At 43.4% G+C, this 20,719-nt stretch overlaps 1 protein-coding gene across 3 annotated transcripts in view; it reads right to left on the reverse strand.

Moving 5' to 3' along the window:
* The window catches only part of lyst (lysosomal trafficking regulator), a 482,598-nt gene that overhangs the window by 53,020 nt on the left and 408,859 nt on the right, over positions 1-20,719 (reverse strand). For all 3 annotated transcript variants that reach the window (XM_072498518.1, XM_072498516.1, XM_072498517.1), the window contains 6 exons: positions 20,274-20,426; positions 18,436-18,680; positions 18,093-18,159; positions 14,680-14,836; positions 8,929-9,069; positions 3,181-3,398 (listed from right to left, as the gene is read on the reverse strand). In XM_072498518.1, the coding sequence (XP_072354619.1) occupies positions 3,181-3,398; positions 8,929-9,069; positions 14,680-14,836; positions 18,093-18,159; positions 18,436-18,680; positions 20,274-20,426 (981 nt within the window). The remainder of the gene's footprint in view (positions 1-3,180; positions 3,399-8,928; positions 9,070-14,679; positions 14,837-18,092; positions 18,160-18,435; positions 18,681-20,273; positions 20,427-20,719) is intronic.

The raw sequence follows: 20,719 nt of genomic DNA on the forward strand, positions 1-20,719 counted from the left end.
GCCCGTGCCACCCTCAGTGCTTCCTGTAAATGGTGTTCAACATGGAGGGGAACAGATTCATACCAGTACACAGTAATCAAGGGATCCAGTGATAATACCACTACACTGTACCCCTTCACAAAGTTCCAAGTGTTGCGCCCAGAACCGAAAACAAAACCCCTGCTGAGACCGAACTTGTGTTTAATACAAATTCAACAGAACCTCCTTGGCTTTGCCCCGATTGAGAATGCCTGGGAGATTGTATGCTTTATTAAGTAACCTGTCCTGCCACCTTCAATAACTAATGCAGTCCGAGCAGCAGTGCTACAGAGAACGTGGAGAGGGTCGGTGAGAGCAGTGGGGCTACAAAGAGCACCGAGAGAGAAGGCCAGAACAGCAGGGCTACAATGAGCGCAGAGAAGGAAGGCAAGAGTAGCTGGGTTACAAAGAGCAGGGAGAGGGCAGGCAAGCATAGTTGGTCTATAGCAAGTGCGGAGAGGGAAGATGAGAGCAGCGAGGATACAGAGGGCGTAGAGAGGAAAGGAGAGAGCAGTGAAGATAGAGAGAGTGCGGAGACGGAAAGAGAGCTGCGAGGATAGAGAAAGCGTGAAAAGAGAAGAAGAGAGCTGCTAGGATACAGGGTGCAGTGAGGGAAGGATAGAGAAGTGAGGATAAAAAGATTCCAGAGAGGGAAGTAGAGCAGCATGGATACAAAGAGTATGGAGATGGAAGGAGGGAGCAGCGAGGATAGAAAAAGTACAGAGAGGAAAGGAGAGAGGATACAGAGAGTGCGAAGAGGGCAGGAGAGAGTAGCAAGGATAAAAAGAGAAGGGGCGGAAGGAGAGAGCAGCAAGGAAAGAAAGTGCGGAGAGGGAAGGGGAGAGCAGCAACAATACAGAGTGCGGCGAGGGAAGGAGAGAGCTACGAGGATAAAGAGAGTGTGGAGAGGGAAGGAGAAGGCAGCAAGGATAAAAAGTGCTGAGAGGGAAGGAGAAAGCAGCAAGGATAAAAAGAGTGCAGAGAGGAGAGCTGCGAGGATACAGAGTTTGCAGAGAGTAGAGAGAATAAAAAGAGCACAGAGAGGGAAGGAGGAAGCAAAGAGGATGGAAAAAGAGCAGCGAGGATACAGACAGTGCGAAGAGGAAAGGAAAGAATAGCAAGTATAACAGAGTGCAGAGAGGGAAGAAGAGAACAATGAGGATACAAAGAGTGCGGCGAGGGAAGGGGAGAACAGCAAGGCTAAAAAGAGTCTGAGAGGGAAGGGGAGAGCAGCAAGGATGGAAGGAGGGCAGCAAGGATAAAAAGAGCGTGGAGAGGGAAGGGGAGAGCAGAGAGGATACAGACAGTGAGGAGAGGAAAGGCTATAGCAACTATTATACAGAGAGTGAAGAAGAGAGTAACAAGGACAGAAAGAGTGCGAAGAGGGAAGGAGAGAGCAGTGAGGATACAGTTTGTACAGAGATGGAAGGAGAGAGCAGCAAGGATACAAAGATGTAAGGAGAGAGTAGAAAGGATACTGAGAGTTCAGAGAAGAAAGGTGAGCAGTGAGGATACAGCATCCTGTCAAGTCCCCTCAGAATCCTATGTTTCAATCAGCTCACCTCATATTCTTCTAAACTCCAATGGGTACAGGCCCAACCTGTTAAACCTTTCCTCATAAGATAATCCCCTCATCGCAGGAACCAGTCTGAACTGCTTCTAATGCAACTTTATCATAAGTGAGCAGATTAAAGCTGTACATAGTACCCCAGTCTCACTAAGATCCTGTACAAATCGTAGCAAAACATTCCGATGTTTATATTCCATTCCCCTTGCAGTAACGTATAAGATTCCAGTTTTAATCATTTGTCTCACTGTGCTTGGTCTTTGAAAGAGTTACGCAATTAATCCCTACGAGTCTTCTGCAGAGCTCTGAAAAGTGAACTCTGTTTCTCTCTCCGGATGTTGCCAGGCCTGCTGAGTTTATCCAGCATTTTCTGTTTTATTTCAGATTTCCAGCATCCGCAGTATTCCGCTGTTAGCTTACCCAATTAGTCCCACTTCCTTACTCTTTCCTGTAATGTGCACGTGTACACAATATATACATGGAAATATCAGAGTAATTTCAGTGCTGAAATCAACCATTCTTAGTTATTTTCACTGACCTGAAATAAATTAGCATGATACGTGGCAGTTCATTTTAATGCAAAAAACTAATTTGTTGTGTTTTAAAAATGAGAAGATCTGTGCATTGCTTGATTATTTGTGCTAGAACTCACAATAGTATGATATTGGTATGTAGGGATTGCTCCACACATTGCTTTCTAAAAGGGAGACCTACTTGGAAAAGGAAGGGAAGGACAGGGAAGAGGAAAGCCGAGCGGAAGGAGCATTTCCATTGGCAGATGAGGTCACCTGCCCGACTATTTGAAAAGCATGTGGTAAAGTACCCAACAGGGTACATGACAGTCAGATCTTAGTATATCAATTATCTATCTATAATGATCAACATTTGATCCTAATCAAAGAGCATGTCAGACCATCTCTAATTGAATTAAAACAATGTATTTTCAAGTTCTAAAGGCAGTGGCATTGCGCTTTGCAGCACCAGTAGTGCAAACCCAGAGACCGAAGATACCAATTTTTAAAAATAAATTTAGAGTAGCCAATTATTTTTTTCCCCAATTAAATGGCAATTTAGGGTGGCCAATTCACCTACCCTGCACATCTTTGGGTTGTGGGGATGAGACCTACACAGACACGGGGAGAATGTGTAAACCACACGGACAGTGACCCAGAACCAGGATCGAACCCGGGTCCTTTGTGCCTTGAGACAGTAGTGCTAACCACTGCACCATCGTGCTGCCAAGATATCAATTTTATTCCTCGGCTGTTTTACTTCAAATCCTGGTCATGTTATTTGTACAAAATCATGAAAAGCTCAAAAAACAAGCAGGCAATTTTTCAAAAGCCCTTGCAGCACTTCAATCAACCTTCAAATCTGAACTTTTTTCTATTTTATATGGCATTTTAACATTTTTAACTCAGTGTCTTTTAAAATGTTATTCTAATTGCATTACTCTGCAAAAGATTGTACTTTAAATTATTTTTGTCTTGTAAAATTACTAGGAGAATATATAACAAGTGGTGGGTGTTTGACTCACTTTCCATCTGATGATTGGCTTTATAATGATCTGAAAATTGAGAGGGGTGTAGACTTACCGCAGGATGAAAGACATTGATAGCATGAACTGCAGCTCTGCCTTTTTGTTTGTTTCCAAACACCAAGTCAATCCAATTGCAAATAGTTTGTGAAACGTGATCTGACTCCAAGGCTTGGCGGTGAATCAGAATGAACAGCCGGGGGTCATTGCGAGCCCAAGGTGGAAGGTTTACATGGTTCACTCTTTCTCCGTTCTGCCGCATTCCGAAGTCAAAACCTGAAAGCAGGGCCTAGTTTACAACAGGTGCCATTCTTGCAAATAACTAATCTCAGGAGACAAATAGCGATCCATTGATTCAAAGAATAAAGAACCATTTGTAAAATGTAAAATGTTTCCAACATTAACCATAAACTGATTAAATTACTTTTGACACAGCAATATTAACTTGCATTTATACAGCAATTTTAACATAGTGGAATGTCCCAAGACAATTAGCTGAAGTGGAGTCAAGTATCATCTGGCATCAAGCACATAAGGATGTCACGACACCCTGGGCGGTGTGGTCAATTCCAGCCCCACTTGACCCAGGGTCGCAACACAAGTGAAATTAGATGTTATTTTAAAATGCCCGAGGACCTTGGCTGAGCCCAATAAACCGCAGACACCAGGTTTGTAACTTTAACACAAGTAACATTTTATTATGTACAGTATTATAATTAAGCTGACAGAAAAATCTAATGCTCCTTTCCCACTGCCCCCACTCTCTCTATACATACAGACACACACAAACAACAGAGGTAAAGGGGTTGCTGAGAGGTAAAGAAAATATTAATAAAAATAAAAAGATAAAGGATCATTGATGCATTGGGTGACTTCTAGTTAATGTCTTTGAGGTTCAGCTTTCAGTTAGGTTCTTCTTCCTTTTAGATTTGAGGTGGTTTTCTCTGGTAAGGATTCTCTGAAGATTCAGGAGTATTTCAAGTTTACAGCAAAGATGCGCCAAGCACTCACTGGTTTTAGAACAATAAAGCAGTTCTGTCTTCAGCAAGTGAGAGAGTGCAACAGTTCCTTCTTCTTCCAATGTCTAATCACTTCTGCCATGCTCTCTCAAAAAGCATCACGCAACAACCAATCACTGACTGTTGTCAGGCAGAACACTGTCACTGGATCCTAAGATCCACTCAACACCAAAGCATCTCTTTTCTCCTCTCCAAAATACAAAACCTGGAACACAATGTCCTGACAAACAGGCTTCTTCAGCTCGCGTCCTCTGCTTAAAGGCACATTCTGATTATGGGTTCACTGACCAAAAATAGTAAAATGAAAGAAAAGAAAATGGGAACAAAGGAAGTAAGCAGGAAGGACTCTTACAAGGTTTGGATTGGATTGGATTTGTTTATTGTCACGTGTACCGAGGTACAGTGAAAAGTATTTTTCTGCGAGCAGCTCAACAGATCATGAAGTACATGAGAAGAAAAGGGAATAAAAGAAAATACATAATAGGGCAACACAACATATACAATGTAACTACAAAAGCACTGGCATCGGATGAAGCATACAGGGTGTAGTGTTAATGAAGTCAGTCCATAAGAGGGTCATTTAGGAGTCTGGTGACAGTGGGGAAGATGCTGTTTTTGAGTCTGTTCGTGCGTGTTCTCAGACTTCTGTATCTCCTGCCCGATGGAAGAAGTTGGACGAGTGAGTAAGCCGGGTGGGAGGGATCTTTGATTATACTGCCCGCTTTCCCCAGGCAGTGGGAGGTGTAGATGGAGTCAATGGATGGGAGGCAGGTTTGTGTGATGGACTGGGCGGTGTTCACGACTCTCTGAAGTTTCGTGCGGTCCTGGGCCGAGCAGTTGCCATACCAGGCTGTGATGCAGCCTGATAGGATGCTTTCTATGGAGATGCTTCTGATGTTTCAGATGTTTCTCCTCCTGTATTTGCTCTGTTCAGGAGATATTAGGACAGGCGACCACCTGTCCACCTGCTTTGATACCTTCCTGTGGTCTACAGCTTTCTTTTTATTAAAATCTACAGAGCCAATTTTTGTAACATCTGCAAACCTCTCAGTCACATCACCTATATTCAAGTCCAAATCATTAATATATACCATAAAAAGGTAAGGAACCTAGTACTGTCCTGCAGAACCCAATTGGAAATAGCCTTCCATTCACAAAAACACTTATTGACTATTACCCTTGTTATAGACAGAATGTGTGTGGTACCTTTCCAGTCCACAATCAGGATGTCTGTACATAGTGTGTGTACATTTCCTGAGCCTCAGAATGTTTTTTCATAATTTAAAATGAATTCCAGCAGCAGGCATTTTGGTGATTTGAAAAATAAAGTTTATTTATTATTTCACACTTTCCCCAGATACCTAAAATTGAATGCCTCAATCACTTGTCTCACTTACACTATTACATATGCAAAGATTAGGTGCAGATGAAGTTAAAGCAGTAATTATAAAAATGGAATTTATAATTCAGTTTCCATGTTGGTGCAGGCCTGATACCTTCTTAGTTGAGTTGATACTTTAGTTGGAGTGAAGGTCTTTTAGAAACAAAAGATTCTCGTAAAGCTGCAAAGCTAGGAGATTACTTTGGTTGCATTAGAAGACTTTTGGCTATGCAGATTCAGCTGTTTGAGATGCTTCTGATGTTTCAGATGTTTCTCCTCCTGTATTTGCTCTGTTCAGGGTATTTTAAACCGCAGTACCTGAAAGTTAGTTTTAGTCACACAACACTTCTGGGGTCCATCATGAAAGAGCCGATTTTGACAATTGTCATTCAGTCCCATCTCTTCCCTAACTTGAGCTCAGATATTCTCCCTTGTTCAAAATGGCAATCAGAGACCAACAGTCGAGAGATCTTGGGCTGGATTCCCTGTTTTTGGGACTATGCCCCCACGCCGTCGTAAAAACTGTGGACTTTCACGGCAGAAAAACTGGCATGAAAGGGCCACATATTCCTAGCCCTGCAGGGGGCTAGCAGGGACCTGGCGTAAAACGAGCAGCTCGTCCGGGTCAGAGGCTGCACCTGCGCAATGCAGCGGCCTCCAGCGGCTGCGCCGTGCTCCATGGCGGACTCAGACCGCGGAGCTGGACACTAAAAATAGACCCTCCGATAGGCCCTGCACTCTACCCTGACCACCCGCCCAAACATAGCCCGGCCGCGTACAAGGCCCCCCCGGCACTCCGATCAGCCCGCCCCCAGACTGAGTCCGCAGCCGCCATGCTAGTTTCCCGACCGGCAGGACCATGAGTGGTCCACGCTGTCGGGGACGGAGAATGGCGGAGCGGGCCTCCAGCAATGGCCGCAGGTAGGTGCTATGCAGCGCGGGGTACTCTCCATTTTCCGGGACCCACAGAATCGGGGAATCGGCGACAGTCCCGACTCAGTGTGGGGAAATGGATTCTCCGCCCTGGCGCTGGCCGCGATTTCGGCATCGTGATGCAGAGAATCCAGCCCCTTATATTCCTCAAAAGTCGATTCATGCTGAAACAATGAGATGTTTAAACTTCATAGGTTGCTGTGCAGTACCCTTATTTAACCATGCTTAACTAGATATTGGTCACAGAATCAATTATTGTTCAGTCAAAATGGCATAGTCACATGTTAGGTTTCAGCAATCGTAACAGGAATAGTGGCTTTCATAAACTATTATCCTATAGTCTGTAATATCCTCATGTTTTCACTAAGCATAATACCCTTTTCATAGAATCATGGAATTTACAGTGCAGAAGGAGGCCGTTAGGCCCATCGAGTCTGCACCGGCCCTTGGAAAGGGCACCCACCCAAGCCCGCTCCTCCACCCTATCCCCGTAACCCCATCTAATCTTTTTGGACACTAAGGGCAATTTATCATGGCCAATCCACTTAACCTGCACATCTTTGGACTGTGGGAGGAAACTGGAGCACCCGGAGGAAACCCACACAGACACGGAGAGAACGTGCAGACTCTGCACAGACGGTGACCCAAGCTGGAAATCGAACCTGGGACCCTGGGGCTATGAAGCACTCGTGCTAACCACTATGCTACCGTGCCATCTTTTCTTCCTACCTCTAAGACAATTTTGGATCCAGTTTTCCATTGCCTTGGATCCCATGGACTTTTATGTTTGTGACCAGTCTGCCATGTGGAACCTTATCAAAAGCCTTGCTAACATCCATAAAAATTACATCAAATGCACTATCCTTAACAACCCTCCTTGCTACTCCCTCAAAAAACGCAATCATATTAGTCAGATGCAGGGCAGCATGGTGGTGCAGTGATTAGCATTGCTGCCTCACGGCGCCAGGTTCAATCCCGGCTCTGGGTCACTGTCCATGTGGAGTTTGCACATTCTCCCCGTGCTTACGGGGGTTTTGCCCCCACACCCAAAAGATGTGCAGGTTAGGTGGATTGGCTACGCTAAATTGCCCCTTAATTGGGGAGAAAAAAAATGAATTGGAAATTTATTTAAAAAAAATATTAGTCAGATGCAGCATAATAAATCTATGCTGACTGCCATTGATTAATCCTAGCCTGTCGAAATGAAGATTTATCTTTTCCCTCAGAATTTTTTCCAAAAACTTTCTCACCACCTAGGTTACTTTGACTGTTACTCAGTCTAAACAATGGTACAACTTTAGCTGTTCTCCAGTCTGCTTTTCAATCCCTCTCCTAACTCCCTTAATTCTGGCTTCAGGACCCCATCCTTCTTTCAGCCTATATCATTGGAGCCAACATAGACCAGAACCTCTGGCTATTCACCCTCTCCCTTTGGAATATCCTGTAGCAGCTCAATGCCATCCTTGACCCTGTCACCAGAGCTGCAACATACTATTCCTGAGTCATGTCTAGGGCATTAGAAGCGCCAGTCTGTTCCCCTCAATATTGAATGTCCGACCACTCTTGCTCTCCCACTTTTGTTCCTTCTCCTCAATGGTGCCATGGACTTGGCTTCCCCAGAGGGACCATCAATCTCATCAGTGTACAAAACTAAATACCAGTTGGAGAGGAAGATGCACTCATGGGGACCTTTCCCTAACTGATAGTCCTTCTTTCCTTCTGGTGATCATCCAGTCTCACTCCGCCTGTGCACTGTTAAGGTGCGGGGTGATCATCTCCAGAAACTTGTTACCCACAAAGCTCTCAACCCTATGGACGCCCCATAGCGACTCCAGCTGCCGCTCAAGCTCTGAAAACCAGCTTGTGACACGTCCTGCACATTTTCAGCCAGGCCATGAGAAGTGCCCAGGATTTTACACATGGCACATGATTTGCATTCCATGGGGCTAAAGTGCCTTTACTTCCTAGACTATTGTTTAGAAACAATTGCCAGCTATTCATGATGTCGAGCTAGCTATTCATGATGTCGAGCTAGCTCTCACTCTCAGGGCTAAAAAGCCAGAATTTCTTCCCTAACCTGGCCAAATTCCCTCACTCAACATATTTCCTGAGTTAAGTGCTTTGTTGAAGCAGTACTCTGTAGAGCTGCACTCTATACTACTTAATTACTCATTTTGCATTCATCAAATATTAGCTGTAGCATACCATCACCATGCAAAAGTTTTAAACATGCCAGATTTTCCTGGCCAACAATGCACTTTTATCCAAGAGGTAAATTTTGTTTCTGAAATTGGCCTGCATAATTGGGCTTGTAGGTCCTAATGCTGACTAGAAACTCGATACGCAATGTGAGCATTACAAAAAGAGAACATATTTTTACGTTAAGGCAAGATATCAATATTGCATGCATTTCCACAAATACTATAACCAGAAAAAAGGCTCATTGTGAAATATACATTTATAATGGACATACCTTCTCTATTGACCAAGAACTCTGGAAGGTAAAAGAATTCTGGAATGAGCTCCTTCACATCAGTCATGGATTCATATGAGGATAGGCGCCAGGTAGTATTCATAGAGTGAAATGTTCGATCTGGGATATCAAAACTTTGATCTAAATTTGAAGAATACAATTGCAGATTACTGTTATATAAAAAGGAAAGACTTGCATTTACACCGCCGGACACCTTAAAGTGCTTTACAGACAATGAAGTACCTCTGAATTGTAGTCACTCTTGTAAAGTAGGAAACACGGAAGCTAATTTGCATTAAGCAAATTCCAACCAACAGAAATAAGAACCTAAGAAAATAGGAGTAGGCCTTTTGGTCTCTCGTGTCTGTTCCACCAGTAAGATCATGACTGATCTGATTGCGGCCCTAAGTCCATTTACCGGTTTGCTCTCAATAACCCTCAACTTGCTTCGTTGATCAAAAATTAATCCAACTCAGCCTTGGGTATATTCAATGACCCAGCCTCCACTAGTCTCTGGGGAAGACAATTCGAAAGGGTGACGATCCTCAAAGAAAAAAATCTTCTCCTAATTAGTTTTAAATGGGAAATGTCTTAGTTTTAAACTGTGCCCCCTAGTTCATTTCCGCACAATGGGAAAAATCCTCTCAGCATCCACCCCATCAAGCCCCTCTCAGAATTTTACGTTTCAATTGTGCTAATAATAATAAGTGCGATGATCAGTGTTATAACCTGCCTACTGACGATTGGCTGGGGACTAATGATTATCCCACAATCCTATGGGAGTATGAACTTCCCCAATGAGGGGGGCGGAGAAACTCCTACTATAAATAAGCTGGCCAGTCCAGGAACCAGGAGGAAGGAGAAGATAGCAAGGGAAGTTACTGCTACGGCTATGTATATGTTGTTATAGTAAATAAACGTTATTATTTTGTATCCTTAAAACTCGTGCTGGATTCTTCGGGGCCCTTACAAAAATCAGATAATCTGCTTTTGTGATGTTGGTTAAGGAATAAATATTGGCAAGAACACAGGGGACAATTCCCTCGTCTTCTTCAAAATAATGCCGTGGGATCTGTTGCACCCACTCAGCAGGCAGATGGGGTTTTGGTTTAACATCTCCTCCGAAAGATGGCACCTCCGACATGGCAGTTCTCCCTCGGTCCTGCACTGGAGTGCATTTTTGAATCAGATAAGCATACTCCAGATGAAGCCGAACTCGTGATAGTTAAAAATCTAGTATGTATTTGTTCCGCTATTTTTAAATCCATGGATTCCATATGCCTTTTTAACAGCCTTCTCATCTTGCCCTGAGATATTCAAATATTTGTATATCTGAACCCTAAGTCTCTCTGTTTCTACATTTCCTTTAATATTATATAATTTAGTTTATATAGGATCTCCTCATTCTTCCTACCAAAATGTATTATTTTGTATTTCTATGAACTATGTGTAATAACCAGCATGGGACATACAGTGTGGGTTTGATTATCTTCCCTGAGGAAGTACTGCTCCGTAAGGAGTACGTGCTCCCCCGCAAAGGGTGGGTACTTACCCGTACTTGTATTAAAAAATCAGCCAGCGTGGAACCGACCGTGAGGAGAGAGTATCCGGTGAGGTTCTACCGGTGCTCATGTATATAAGTGTGGTTTACTTTTACTCACTTTGGACTCCCCGAGCTTTACTAAACTGGTGGCCAGGGTAAACCTGGAGCTATTGGCATTCAACCTGCCCACCTGAGCCACTCACTACGTTGAATTTTTTTTTTTCTGGACCACAGTGCGAAGTTGGGTGATTAATGATGTCTCTGTTTGGGCATTTGGATGCTTTTGACCCCAGTATGGAGAACTGGAATCAGCATGCAGAGCGAATGCAGTACTTCTTCGGAGCCAATAAATTTTGCTCTGTAACTTTTCACAGTAACTTCATTACAGTGTTAAAGTATGCCTACTTATGGCAATTAAAATTATTATTATATCACAAAAAACGAGTGCTAGACGGTAATTCTGCTGACGGCCGGTGGAGTGCATATGTTTGGAGTGCTCCGAGCCCTCAGGATTCCGGCGACGCCCGTCACGATATCCTTTGGCCAGCATGTCATGTTGGTGGGACAGCATTTAAACCCAGCCCCGTTTATCATCGTTCAATGATTATAGGTTCAATATAGTGGAAAGGTCTACCTGGTTGCAGAATTTGTTTCAATATATTGGAAAATCGCCGAATACAGAGTACAGCGCTGTTTTAACAGATATGCTCCGTGACTGTCTGGTCTGCAGGGTAAACAACCATGAAACTCAGAAGAATCTTCTGGGCAAAAGTTCCCTCACGTTTCAACAGGCGCTACAAATCTTCCTTTCCCAAGAGAGCACAGCAAGGGGCATTCAGGGAGTTACAGGGTATGAAAGTGAATGTTGGCAGCAAGTGAGCTGGCGCCCCAGACACCCTGGTCATTATCGGCGTCAACCCAGAGGTTTTGGACGGCCCGGAAGAGGCTGAGGATGAGGCGGAGATGCATCTCAATTGTGTGTCGACGCCCCCTATAGCCTCGATCTGTATTTTGGTGAAGGTCATTGGACATTTACTCCGAATGGAGTTGGACACAGGAGTGGCTTTTTCAGTAGTGGCGCAACACACCTTTGACCAGATCAAGCAGGGAGTGAGTACCTGGTTGTTGACAGGCGCGGCGGTTACGTTGGCCATGTATATGGGTGAACATTTAAATATAGTGGTTTATGGCAGTCAGTCACTACACCTTGCCCTCATCGTGGTGCAGGGCGATGGCCCTAGCTTGTTGGGCCGTGATTGGCTGCACCGTTTGAAGATCGATTGGCATTATGTCCTTCAAGTGGAGATGAGGGGCTTATACTCAGTGTTGAGCGAGTCCCCCGAGGTTTTCCAGCCAGGTTCGATAGCACTAAGGGGTGTGTGGCTACTATCCAACTGGACCCAGCTGACCGTCATTTTTGATGTCAAACATTTTCACAATACATTTATGGTCGCCATTTTGTCATCATAACTGACCATAAGCCGCTACTCAGCCTCTTTCGTGAGATCAAAGCAGCCCAGCAATCGCATCCGCACGGATCCAGTGCTGGGCTCTGCGGTTAGCCGCATATGAGTACTCTTTCGAGTACTGTCCAGGGTCACAAATTGGGAATGCGGACGGATTGAGTCATCTTCTACTGCCAGTCATGGCAGCTGACTCACCTACAACAGACAAAGTCATTGCAGTCCTTAAGTCCATGGACTCTTTGCCTGTGACTGTTTCCTGTGCTTGTGAGGGGACGCAGCCCGACCCTGTGCTGGTTAAGGTTCGTCATCTGGTGTACGGTGGGCAATAGCAATAGCTTCTAGGGGAGCTAAAGGCGTTTTCCACCAAGTTGTCACAACTGACCGCAGAGGACGGTGTCCTCCTGTGGGGCACGAGGATCGTTGTCCCTGCAAAAGGACAGGCGTTGGTTTTGAAGGATCTTCATGTGGGGCATCCACTTGAAGGACATAATGCCAATTGGTCTTCAAGCGGTGCAGCCAATCACGGCCCAAGATGAAGATGTTGGCCAGAAGCTACGTTTGGTGCTCTGAGGTGGACTCAGCTATCGAGGTCCTGAGAGTGACTGGGTTATCCTTGGGCTTGCGCCCATGAGGATTTCACCAGTCTTTTTTGGAGGTTGATGTTTCTGATCATGGTGGACGCCCACTAAAAGTGGCTAGCGGTCCACAGGATGACGTCCATCACATCCCGGGCGCCTTTAAAGCGCCTGCGTACTTTGTTTGGTCCATGGAATACCTGAGGTGGTCGTCACTGATAATAGAGCCTTGTTAATGAGAGGAGGTTGCCGCTTTTACAAAGTGCAACGAGACTTGCCATGTCTGCACTGACCCTTGTAACCCGGCATCAAATGGTCTGGACGAGAGGGCCATGCAGATGGTCAAACAGAGGCTAAAGAAGCAGACTGCGGGCTCGATGGATATACCGCAGGCAAGATTGCTGTTTTCGTACAGGACAACATCTCACACGTTGTCTGGGTTGGCCCCTGCCAAGCTGTTAATGGGTTGAAGGCTTCGGTCACGACTATGTTTACTGCAGCCCAATATTGGCGCTAAGGTGCGTCGTAACCAAGAATTGCAGGGGTGTTGCCTGGCTTGATGTCAACCACTTTGATGCTTCGCACCCGACAACGCAGTCTATGTTTGTAACTTTCCCAGGCCGCTCGCTGGCTCTCTGGGGTCGTCTGTCAATCGGGCTCTGTGTCTTACCAGGATCGTGTTCGTGGGCAGTTTCTGCGACAAAACCTGGATCATATCCGCTCCCGACGGTCTACTCTTCGTGAGGTACCCCACATGAGGTCTTCCCTGGATCCTCCGGCTCTTTTGCCGGTATGGCCTGCTGCGACTCCTTTGTTTTCTTGTGACGTTGACATGCCTGATGTCCTATTCTCAGACTCTGACATGGAGATGTAAATGTTTGGGATCACCGACGCGGACGTTGTGGTTCCACCGCCCTCGGCCGATTGTCCACCCAGGCATTCCTGCCGCAAACATAGTTTGCCAGTGAGGCACACGGCGACTGATCCTACTCACCCCCTTGACAACGACATGCTGGAGCCGAAATATCTTCGTCATCCGACTGCTGCAAGTGCTGCACCGGTGTTTTTTTTCTTCAGCAACAATTTTTGCAACTCCGTCATCTTCTCATCATCATCACCCTTCGAGAGGGTTTTCGGAATTTGGGGAGGAGGAATGTAATAACCAGCACGGGATATACGGTGTGGAGCTGATTGTTTTCCTTGAGGAGTACGAGCTCCCTGGAAAGGGATGGGGTAGCTTATCCGTACTTGTATAAAAGGTTGGCCAGTGTGGAACAGACCATGAGGAAAGAGTACACGGTGAGGTTCTACCGGTGCTCATGTATATATAAGTGTTGTGGGGCTGAACGGTGGTGCAGTGAGTAGCAATGCTGTCTCACGGCGCAGAGGTCCCAGGTTCGATCCCGGCTCTGGGTCACTGTCCGTGTGGAGTTTGCATATTCTCCCCATGTTTGCGTGGGTTTCGCCCCCACAACCCAAAGATGTGCAGGGTAGGTGGATTGGCCACGTTAAATTGCCCCTTAATTGGAAAAATGAATTGAGTACTCTAAATTTATTTTCTAAAAAGTACACCATTAGAGGGTGGGGAGAAGGGTTCTACTCAAGATGGCAGCCATTCATTTCCTTTGTCAGAGAGTTAGTCACTGTCAGCTCTTTGGGGGCGGGAATTTAGTTTTTTTTGGTTATATGTTGAATGGTTGGGCTTAGTGGGGTTGTTAATCATTGGCCGTGCTATTCATGTGTTGTGCCTTTATGTATTTGTTGTTTATTTTGTTATAATTAAATATGTCTTCAATAAAAATATTTTTTAAAATTGTTTTGAATGACTCAAGATCCTGAGCGTCAGACATTTATAAATACCTGTAGAGATGTAAATCTCCAAAAGAGAAAGCAAATGTGGATGTACATTTTTTTCAACCAAGTCGCTAGATAATTTAAAAAGAGCATGGAAAATTCCCTAATTAATTCTCTCATTAACGCTGTAAAGGTCCAGGACACAAATTACATATTTCTAATTTATTTTATGACGTTGACAAAGTTTTCAAATATTAATAGGCAACATTAAACAGCATGTTGATTATTTCCATCTTAAGCATGGCATTTAGGAAATCCTGTACTGCAGCACATAAAATGAGCAGTAATCATTCAGTAGTTCAACAGATCTTACCTTGATAAGCCAGAAACATTTTGGTGAATGGTGGCATTCTAACTAGGAAATGCAAGACTGTTCCACTATTTGAGTAATGAGACCCATAGTGATACGGCTGTACAGGTGGCATTGGATCATCTTCTTGAGCCCCTTTACGATATTCCTCCTCTAGATACTAACATGAAAGAGGAAGTAGAAGGGTTAGCCATTGGATGATTGCGGAAACAGCTGGTGAATAGAAACAGATTGAGAAAAGCCTGAAAACCTGTTACACCATCCTCGAAACTAAAACATTAGATGGTAAAGTGGTTCCAAAGATGGTAAAGTAGTTCCAAAGAGACATGTGGTGCACACGCAAATTCCATACCAGGTATGTGCCACAATGGTCAGGGCTCTCCTGAAATTGACACACAGTCCATTGCCTATGAAAATTGGGGAGGGGTGGGCAATAATCCCATTTGAAACACTTTTGTGAAGCTGTTTGCGGTGTGAACAGTCGATATCCTCAAAAAAAACAACCAAACCTCTTAAAGGAACCACTTGAAGTTGCAAGCAAAAAAGCCAAGTACAATATTTTTTACTTAGCTGAACATGGAGCGAGCAGAACATAAGAAATAGGAGCAGGAGTAAATCATACAATGCTTTAAGCCTGCTCCCACATTCAGTAAGATCATGCCTGATATTTTTTTTTTAAATTTAGAGTACCCAATTATTTTTTCTCCAACTAAGGGGCAATTTAGCGTGGCCAATCCACCTAACCTGCACATCTTTATGTTGTGGGGGTGAAACCCACGCAGACATGGGAAGAATGTGCAAACTCCACACGGACAGTGACCCAGGGCTGAGATTCGAACCTGGGTCCTCAGCGCTGCAGTCCCAGTGCTAACCACTGCGCCACATGCCACCCTGATCATGGCTGATATTTGAGTTCAACTCCAATTTCTCACCTGATCCCCATATCCCTCGAGTGCCTTAAAATTCAAAAATCTCAATCCAATTAATCTCAGCCTTGAACATACTGAAAGTCTTGCATGGCCCTCGGGGTAGAGAATTACAAATATTCACTACCCTCTGAATGAGGACATTTCTCCCTATTTCTGTCCTAAATGTCTTACCTCTTATCTTGAGGTTATGGCCCCCAGTTCTAGACCCTCCAGCCAGAGAAAAAAACCTCTCAGCATCTATGGTGTCAAGCCCCCTCAGAATCTTATGTTTCAAACAGATCTCCTATTATTCTTCTAAACTCTAGATTATACAGGCTGATTCTGCTCAATCTCATTTCATATGACAACCTCCACATCTAACAATGTCAATATCGTCACCCAACTCATAACCTACATTTGCAAACTTGAATACATTACACTTGATCCCATTATCTAAGTCAATAATATAGATAGGCTGTGACCATATCAATGATCCTTGAAGCATTCCACTATTAACATCCTGCCAACCTAAAACCATGTTTATTTCTACTCTTGTATTTTCAGTGTCCGTTAACCCATCCCTAACCCTACGAGACCTTACCAAATGCCTTTTGAAAATCCAAATATGCTAGAATTAGTGGTTCCTCTTTGTCTACCCTGCTAGCTACATCCTCCATCATGTGAAGAGGGCACTCAGTAGAGCACATACCTCCACCACACTGTGTTAACTCAACTTTAAACTGCAATATAACATTTATTCATTTCCAGCTGATATTTTCATAGAATTATTACAGTACAGAAGTAGGCCATTCAGCTCATCGTCTTGTCCCATAAATCAGGTGTTGACAATCCACAACATTCTTAATTTTAAAATGTCAATTTACCTTGTTAACGGATCCTTTTTTAAAAAAAGATTTCCGGAAGGGGATCTGCATCTTTGTTAAAACTAATCAGTTCCGAAGGCGGCATGGTGGTGCAGAGGTTAGCACTGCTGCCACACGCCACTGAGGACCCAGGTTTGATCCCGGCCCCTGGTCACTGTCCGTGTGGAGTTTGCACATTCTCCCCATGTCTGTGTGGGTCTCACCCCCACAACCCAAAAGGATGTGCAGGGTATGTGAATTGGCCCACTAAATTGCCCCTTAATTGGAAAAAAAGAATTGGGTACTCTAAATTTATTTAAAAAAACTAATCAATCCTTCCTTGGGCAATACCTACTTGTGCACCAAGTTTCACAGTTGAAATCTGCCCATTAATTTTTGAGATCTATTGTTTATAGACAGACTAACAAATAGGGGTAAAACATTACCTCATCCTATTTTCAGTGGCAGAGGTTAAAAATTCTAATTGATTTGTCAAATATGATTGTACTTTCATGAAACCATGTTGAATTTCACTAATCATACAATCATTTTCAAAGTGCATGAGAATTTTCCTGATGGATGATGTTAGACCAACTTGTCTGCAGTTCCCATTTTCTCTTTCCCTTCCTTCTTGAATACCAATCCAGTCCCAGCTGACCACACCCTCCCCCTCATGGGCCATGCCCGTCACCATGATAGTTGTCCATTACTTGTCACTACCGTATTCAAGAGGAATATGAACAAGTTAGTCACAGTACTTCTGCCAGTCTCCTTAGGCAGGTGCAACATATGCACAACCTGATTTGCACACCCCAATTCTGGCCCGATCCATGTTTTAGACCAACAATACAAAGAACATTAACAAATGAATTAACACACACACAGGCAGACAGGAGTATTTTACTGTTCAGCTTAAAATGTTTCTGAAGTCGTCATAAAGGACATTGGTTGTGGAGGATAAATTCACCCATCTACTTTCGCCAAGAATTTTGCTGCTTTTGTGTTTTGCTGACTTACATTAGAGTCGAAGCATTCAATAAACATTTCAAATCCTACGTCTTTTTTTCTGTGTTTGTAGTGTATCTGGATTTGGAACCGGATCTGTGAAATTTAGTTCAACATGTAGCGCAAGATTACACACCAGCTTCTAATCCAGTCTATGTGCACCCATATAATGGACAATAAGGTGGAAAATGGTGACTCCATTTTTACATTCTTTTATAGGATGTGAGATCTGCCTGCAAGGCCAGCATTTATTGCCAATCTTTAAGTGCCTTTGAGGGTGGCGGGGAGTCCCTTCTTGAACCCTTATAGTAGGCAAACAAGTTGATTTTTCAAACTTGGATCTGTATTCAAATCCAGTCTAGACTGATGGGGTTTATGATTACCCTAAAGGTCTTTTAGCGAATTAAGTTGTGGGGGTCTCAGCTGGAAAATTGAAAGAAAGGATCGTGAGGGTACAGCAGAGGGGAGCAGGATCTGTGAGCTGCACCTAATTATGCTGCATCTGACTAGGAGTACTTGATGAATAACAAAAGGGGCCTAAAATGATAAAACACATTTCTCAGCATCAACTATCCTCACCTTTTAAAAAAATATCTGAATTCTCAATATAGCAATCATGAAATTTATTTTAAGCACTTACCTTATAGTTATCCACGTATCGATCTTCCTTTTCTTTGGATTGCACAGCTATCGGCTTCAGAAGGTTTCTAAAAAGTGAAGCAAATCGCATGCAATTTAGAAAACAATCCCCAAAATGAAGTTAAATTATCTTAATATTTCCAAACACAGCAAACTCTTGATGCTCCTGTGCCATGGCACCATGGGAGAGGGAACAAATCAGACACTATCCCATCCCACTAAGAATTACCCAGTGTCATTTTTATATTCAGGACTGACATTGGAATAGGTCTCAAAGCATGTGGTAAAATTTAACAAAAGGTGCATGATATTCTAAAAAACGCCACATAAAATTCAAACTGTACCTGTAAATAGCTGGTTCATTTAAATCAACTGTTTCCTTAGAATAGTCACTCAGTATGAAAGGAAAAACGGGATACTGCATGAGATCGTTAAAAGAGCGGCCTGCATGTTTGTTCAAATGGGTCAAATACTCAAAATTGGTTATCTGCCCTGAGCACCACAACTGGGTTAGAGCTGAAATGTTCCCGTACTCCAATAAATTTGGTAGACTGGAAGTGAGAATGTTGTGATGAACATCATCCCGAACCTATATGGGAAGAAGAAACAGAATTAACTGTATGAACAACTAATTAATAAAGATAAGAACTGTTAACAGCTTTAGAAGTCAATCAGTATGCAGCACATCATTCAGGCAGGTTTGATCTGTCAGCATTTGTAAATAATTCAGATGAAGCATCAACAATGTTAGCAATCATTTGAAAGACTCCAGTTTGCGAGACTCATGATAAAATTCTCCAGCTGACAAGCATATTATTCCTGTTGAGTGAGAACTAATAAATACTTGCAGCGTACGTGAATACAAGTCTATGAGGAGAGAGCATGGCAGAGGAATTAATCTGAATTGTTCCGACAAAGAACTGACACAGACACGATGCGCCCAATGGCCTCTTCCTGTGGTGTAAACCTCTACGGCTCTTTATATTTTGAGAGCTGGTATTAAGTACGGATACAAATCCTGAAAGCATGCCTATTTCAAAAAGTACAGATTGTCAGCTGGAAAATTTAACTGATTATTCGTATTCTATTGAGCTCAGTGTTCAGGATGGATTCAGTATTCTAAAATTATCCAAATTCTTTCAGGTCTGTGAGGAGTACTACGCACACACCTCTGTACGTGTAATGGAGAATCAAATTTTCCAAGTTCCTGAGCTGATTCCCATGATTCAAATGTAAGTAATGGCATGGAACAGCTGTGTGTCACTTTGGCAGCATGAGTCAGCAACTCAGTAGGGTTAGAAACACTGAAAGATGGGGAGGGATGGTGGCACAGTGGTTAGCACTGCTACCTCACGGAGCCAAGGACCCAGGTTCGATCCCGGCCCCGGGTCACTGTCTGTGTGGAGTTTTCACATTCTCCCTGTGTCTGCATGGATCTCACCCCCACAACCCAAAGATGTGCAGAGTAGGTAGATTGGCCACAGTAAATTTCCCCTTAATTGAAAAAATAAAAAATAGAAACACTGAAAGATTCCAGTACATTTTACATTTATAATTTTGTTGGACTTCATAACCTTCTGAAACTAATTACCATATTCCTTAGTGCTATCAACTGGTCCAATCCAGCCACCAAGCCACCAGCAGTTTAATACGGTGAGGAATATGTGGTTACATGAGCTTCAGCCGAAAAAGTTGAACAGTATTTTATTGGTTAGTAGTCTTTTACTTATTTCTAATGTCTTGACAGAATTCTAATTTACATGGATCAGAAAGTTGGCAGGTTCAATACCAAAGTTTCCGAGAATCAATGTTTGCAATCACAATATTACACATTTGACCTTAAAACTCAAAATTAGAGGAGGAAACTCAGCCAGTGTTCCTCACCTGATATCCATTCAACATCTCCTGTCAGAAGTTCACAAATGGCCACTAGGTAAGGTCACAGGTGTGATGTTCAGATGTGATGCTTGAAGCAGTCAAATAACCTGATGTTTACCATAAAGATACACATCTCAACAGCCAATTGAGAGAAACAACAAAAGGTCCCTTTTCTTATTGATCATCTCAGCTAAGAATCACTATCTCATAGAGAAGATAGGAACGGGTGGGTGGCTGTCAAAAAAAATGCTGCTGTCGTCTTTCATTATGCCTCTCATTTCAAAAATTAAAATGAATCCAGTACCTTTGCATTGTCAAATGCCAGAAGAAGAGTTCTGCCATTGGTTAGGAAGATTTCTAAGGCATTATCACGCAGTTGCCACCACCGCTTGTGAATCTCTTTAATTTCTTCATACGTCCAGGAGAATGAAGCTGGTTCTGTTTCCACTGCAGTGCTCTTTAAAACAGTTTGATAGGCAGAAATTATGTTTCAGAAATACTGAGTAAGAAAGAACTTGCATTTATATGGATCATTTAATTTCTTTAGGATGTCTTCAAATACTTCACGGCCAACAAATTAGGAAACAAGAACACAAGATCGTGAAGTATTTTATGTTCTCCTGAATAATATCACCTATAAAACAGCACTTCTGACAACATAGCACTCCTTTAATAGTGCACTGAAATGTCAGCTTTAGACTATGTGTTCAAGTCTATTTTGGGGCTGAAACTCTTAAGAGGCAGGAGTAC

Source organism: Scyliorhinus torazame, chromosome 4, assembly GCF_047496885.1.
Source record: "Scyliorhinus torazame isolate Kashiwa2021f chromosome 4, sScyTor2.1, whole genome shotgun sequence".
Lineage (NCBI taxonomy): Eukaryota > Metazoa > Chordata > Chondrichthyes > Carcharhiniformes > Scyliorhinidae > Scyliorhinus > Scyliorhinus torazame.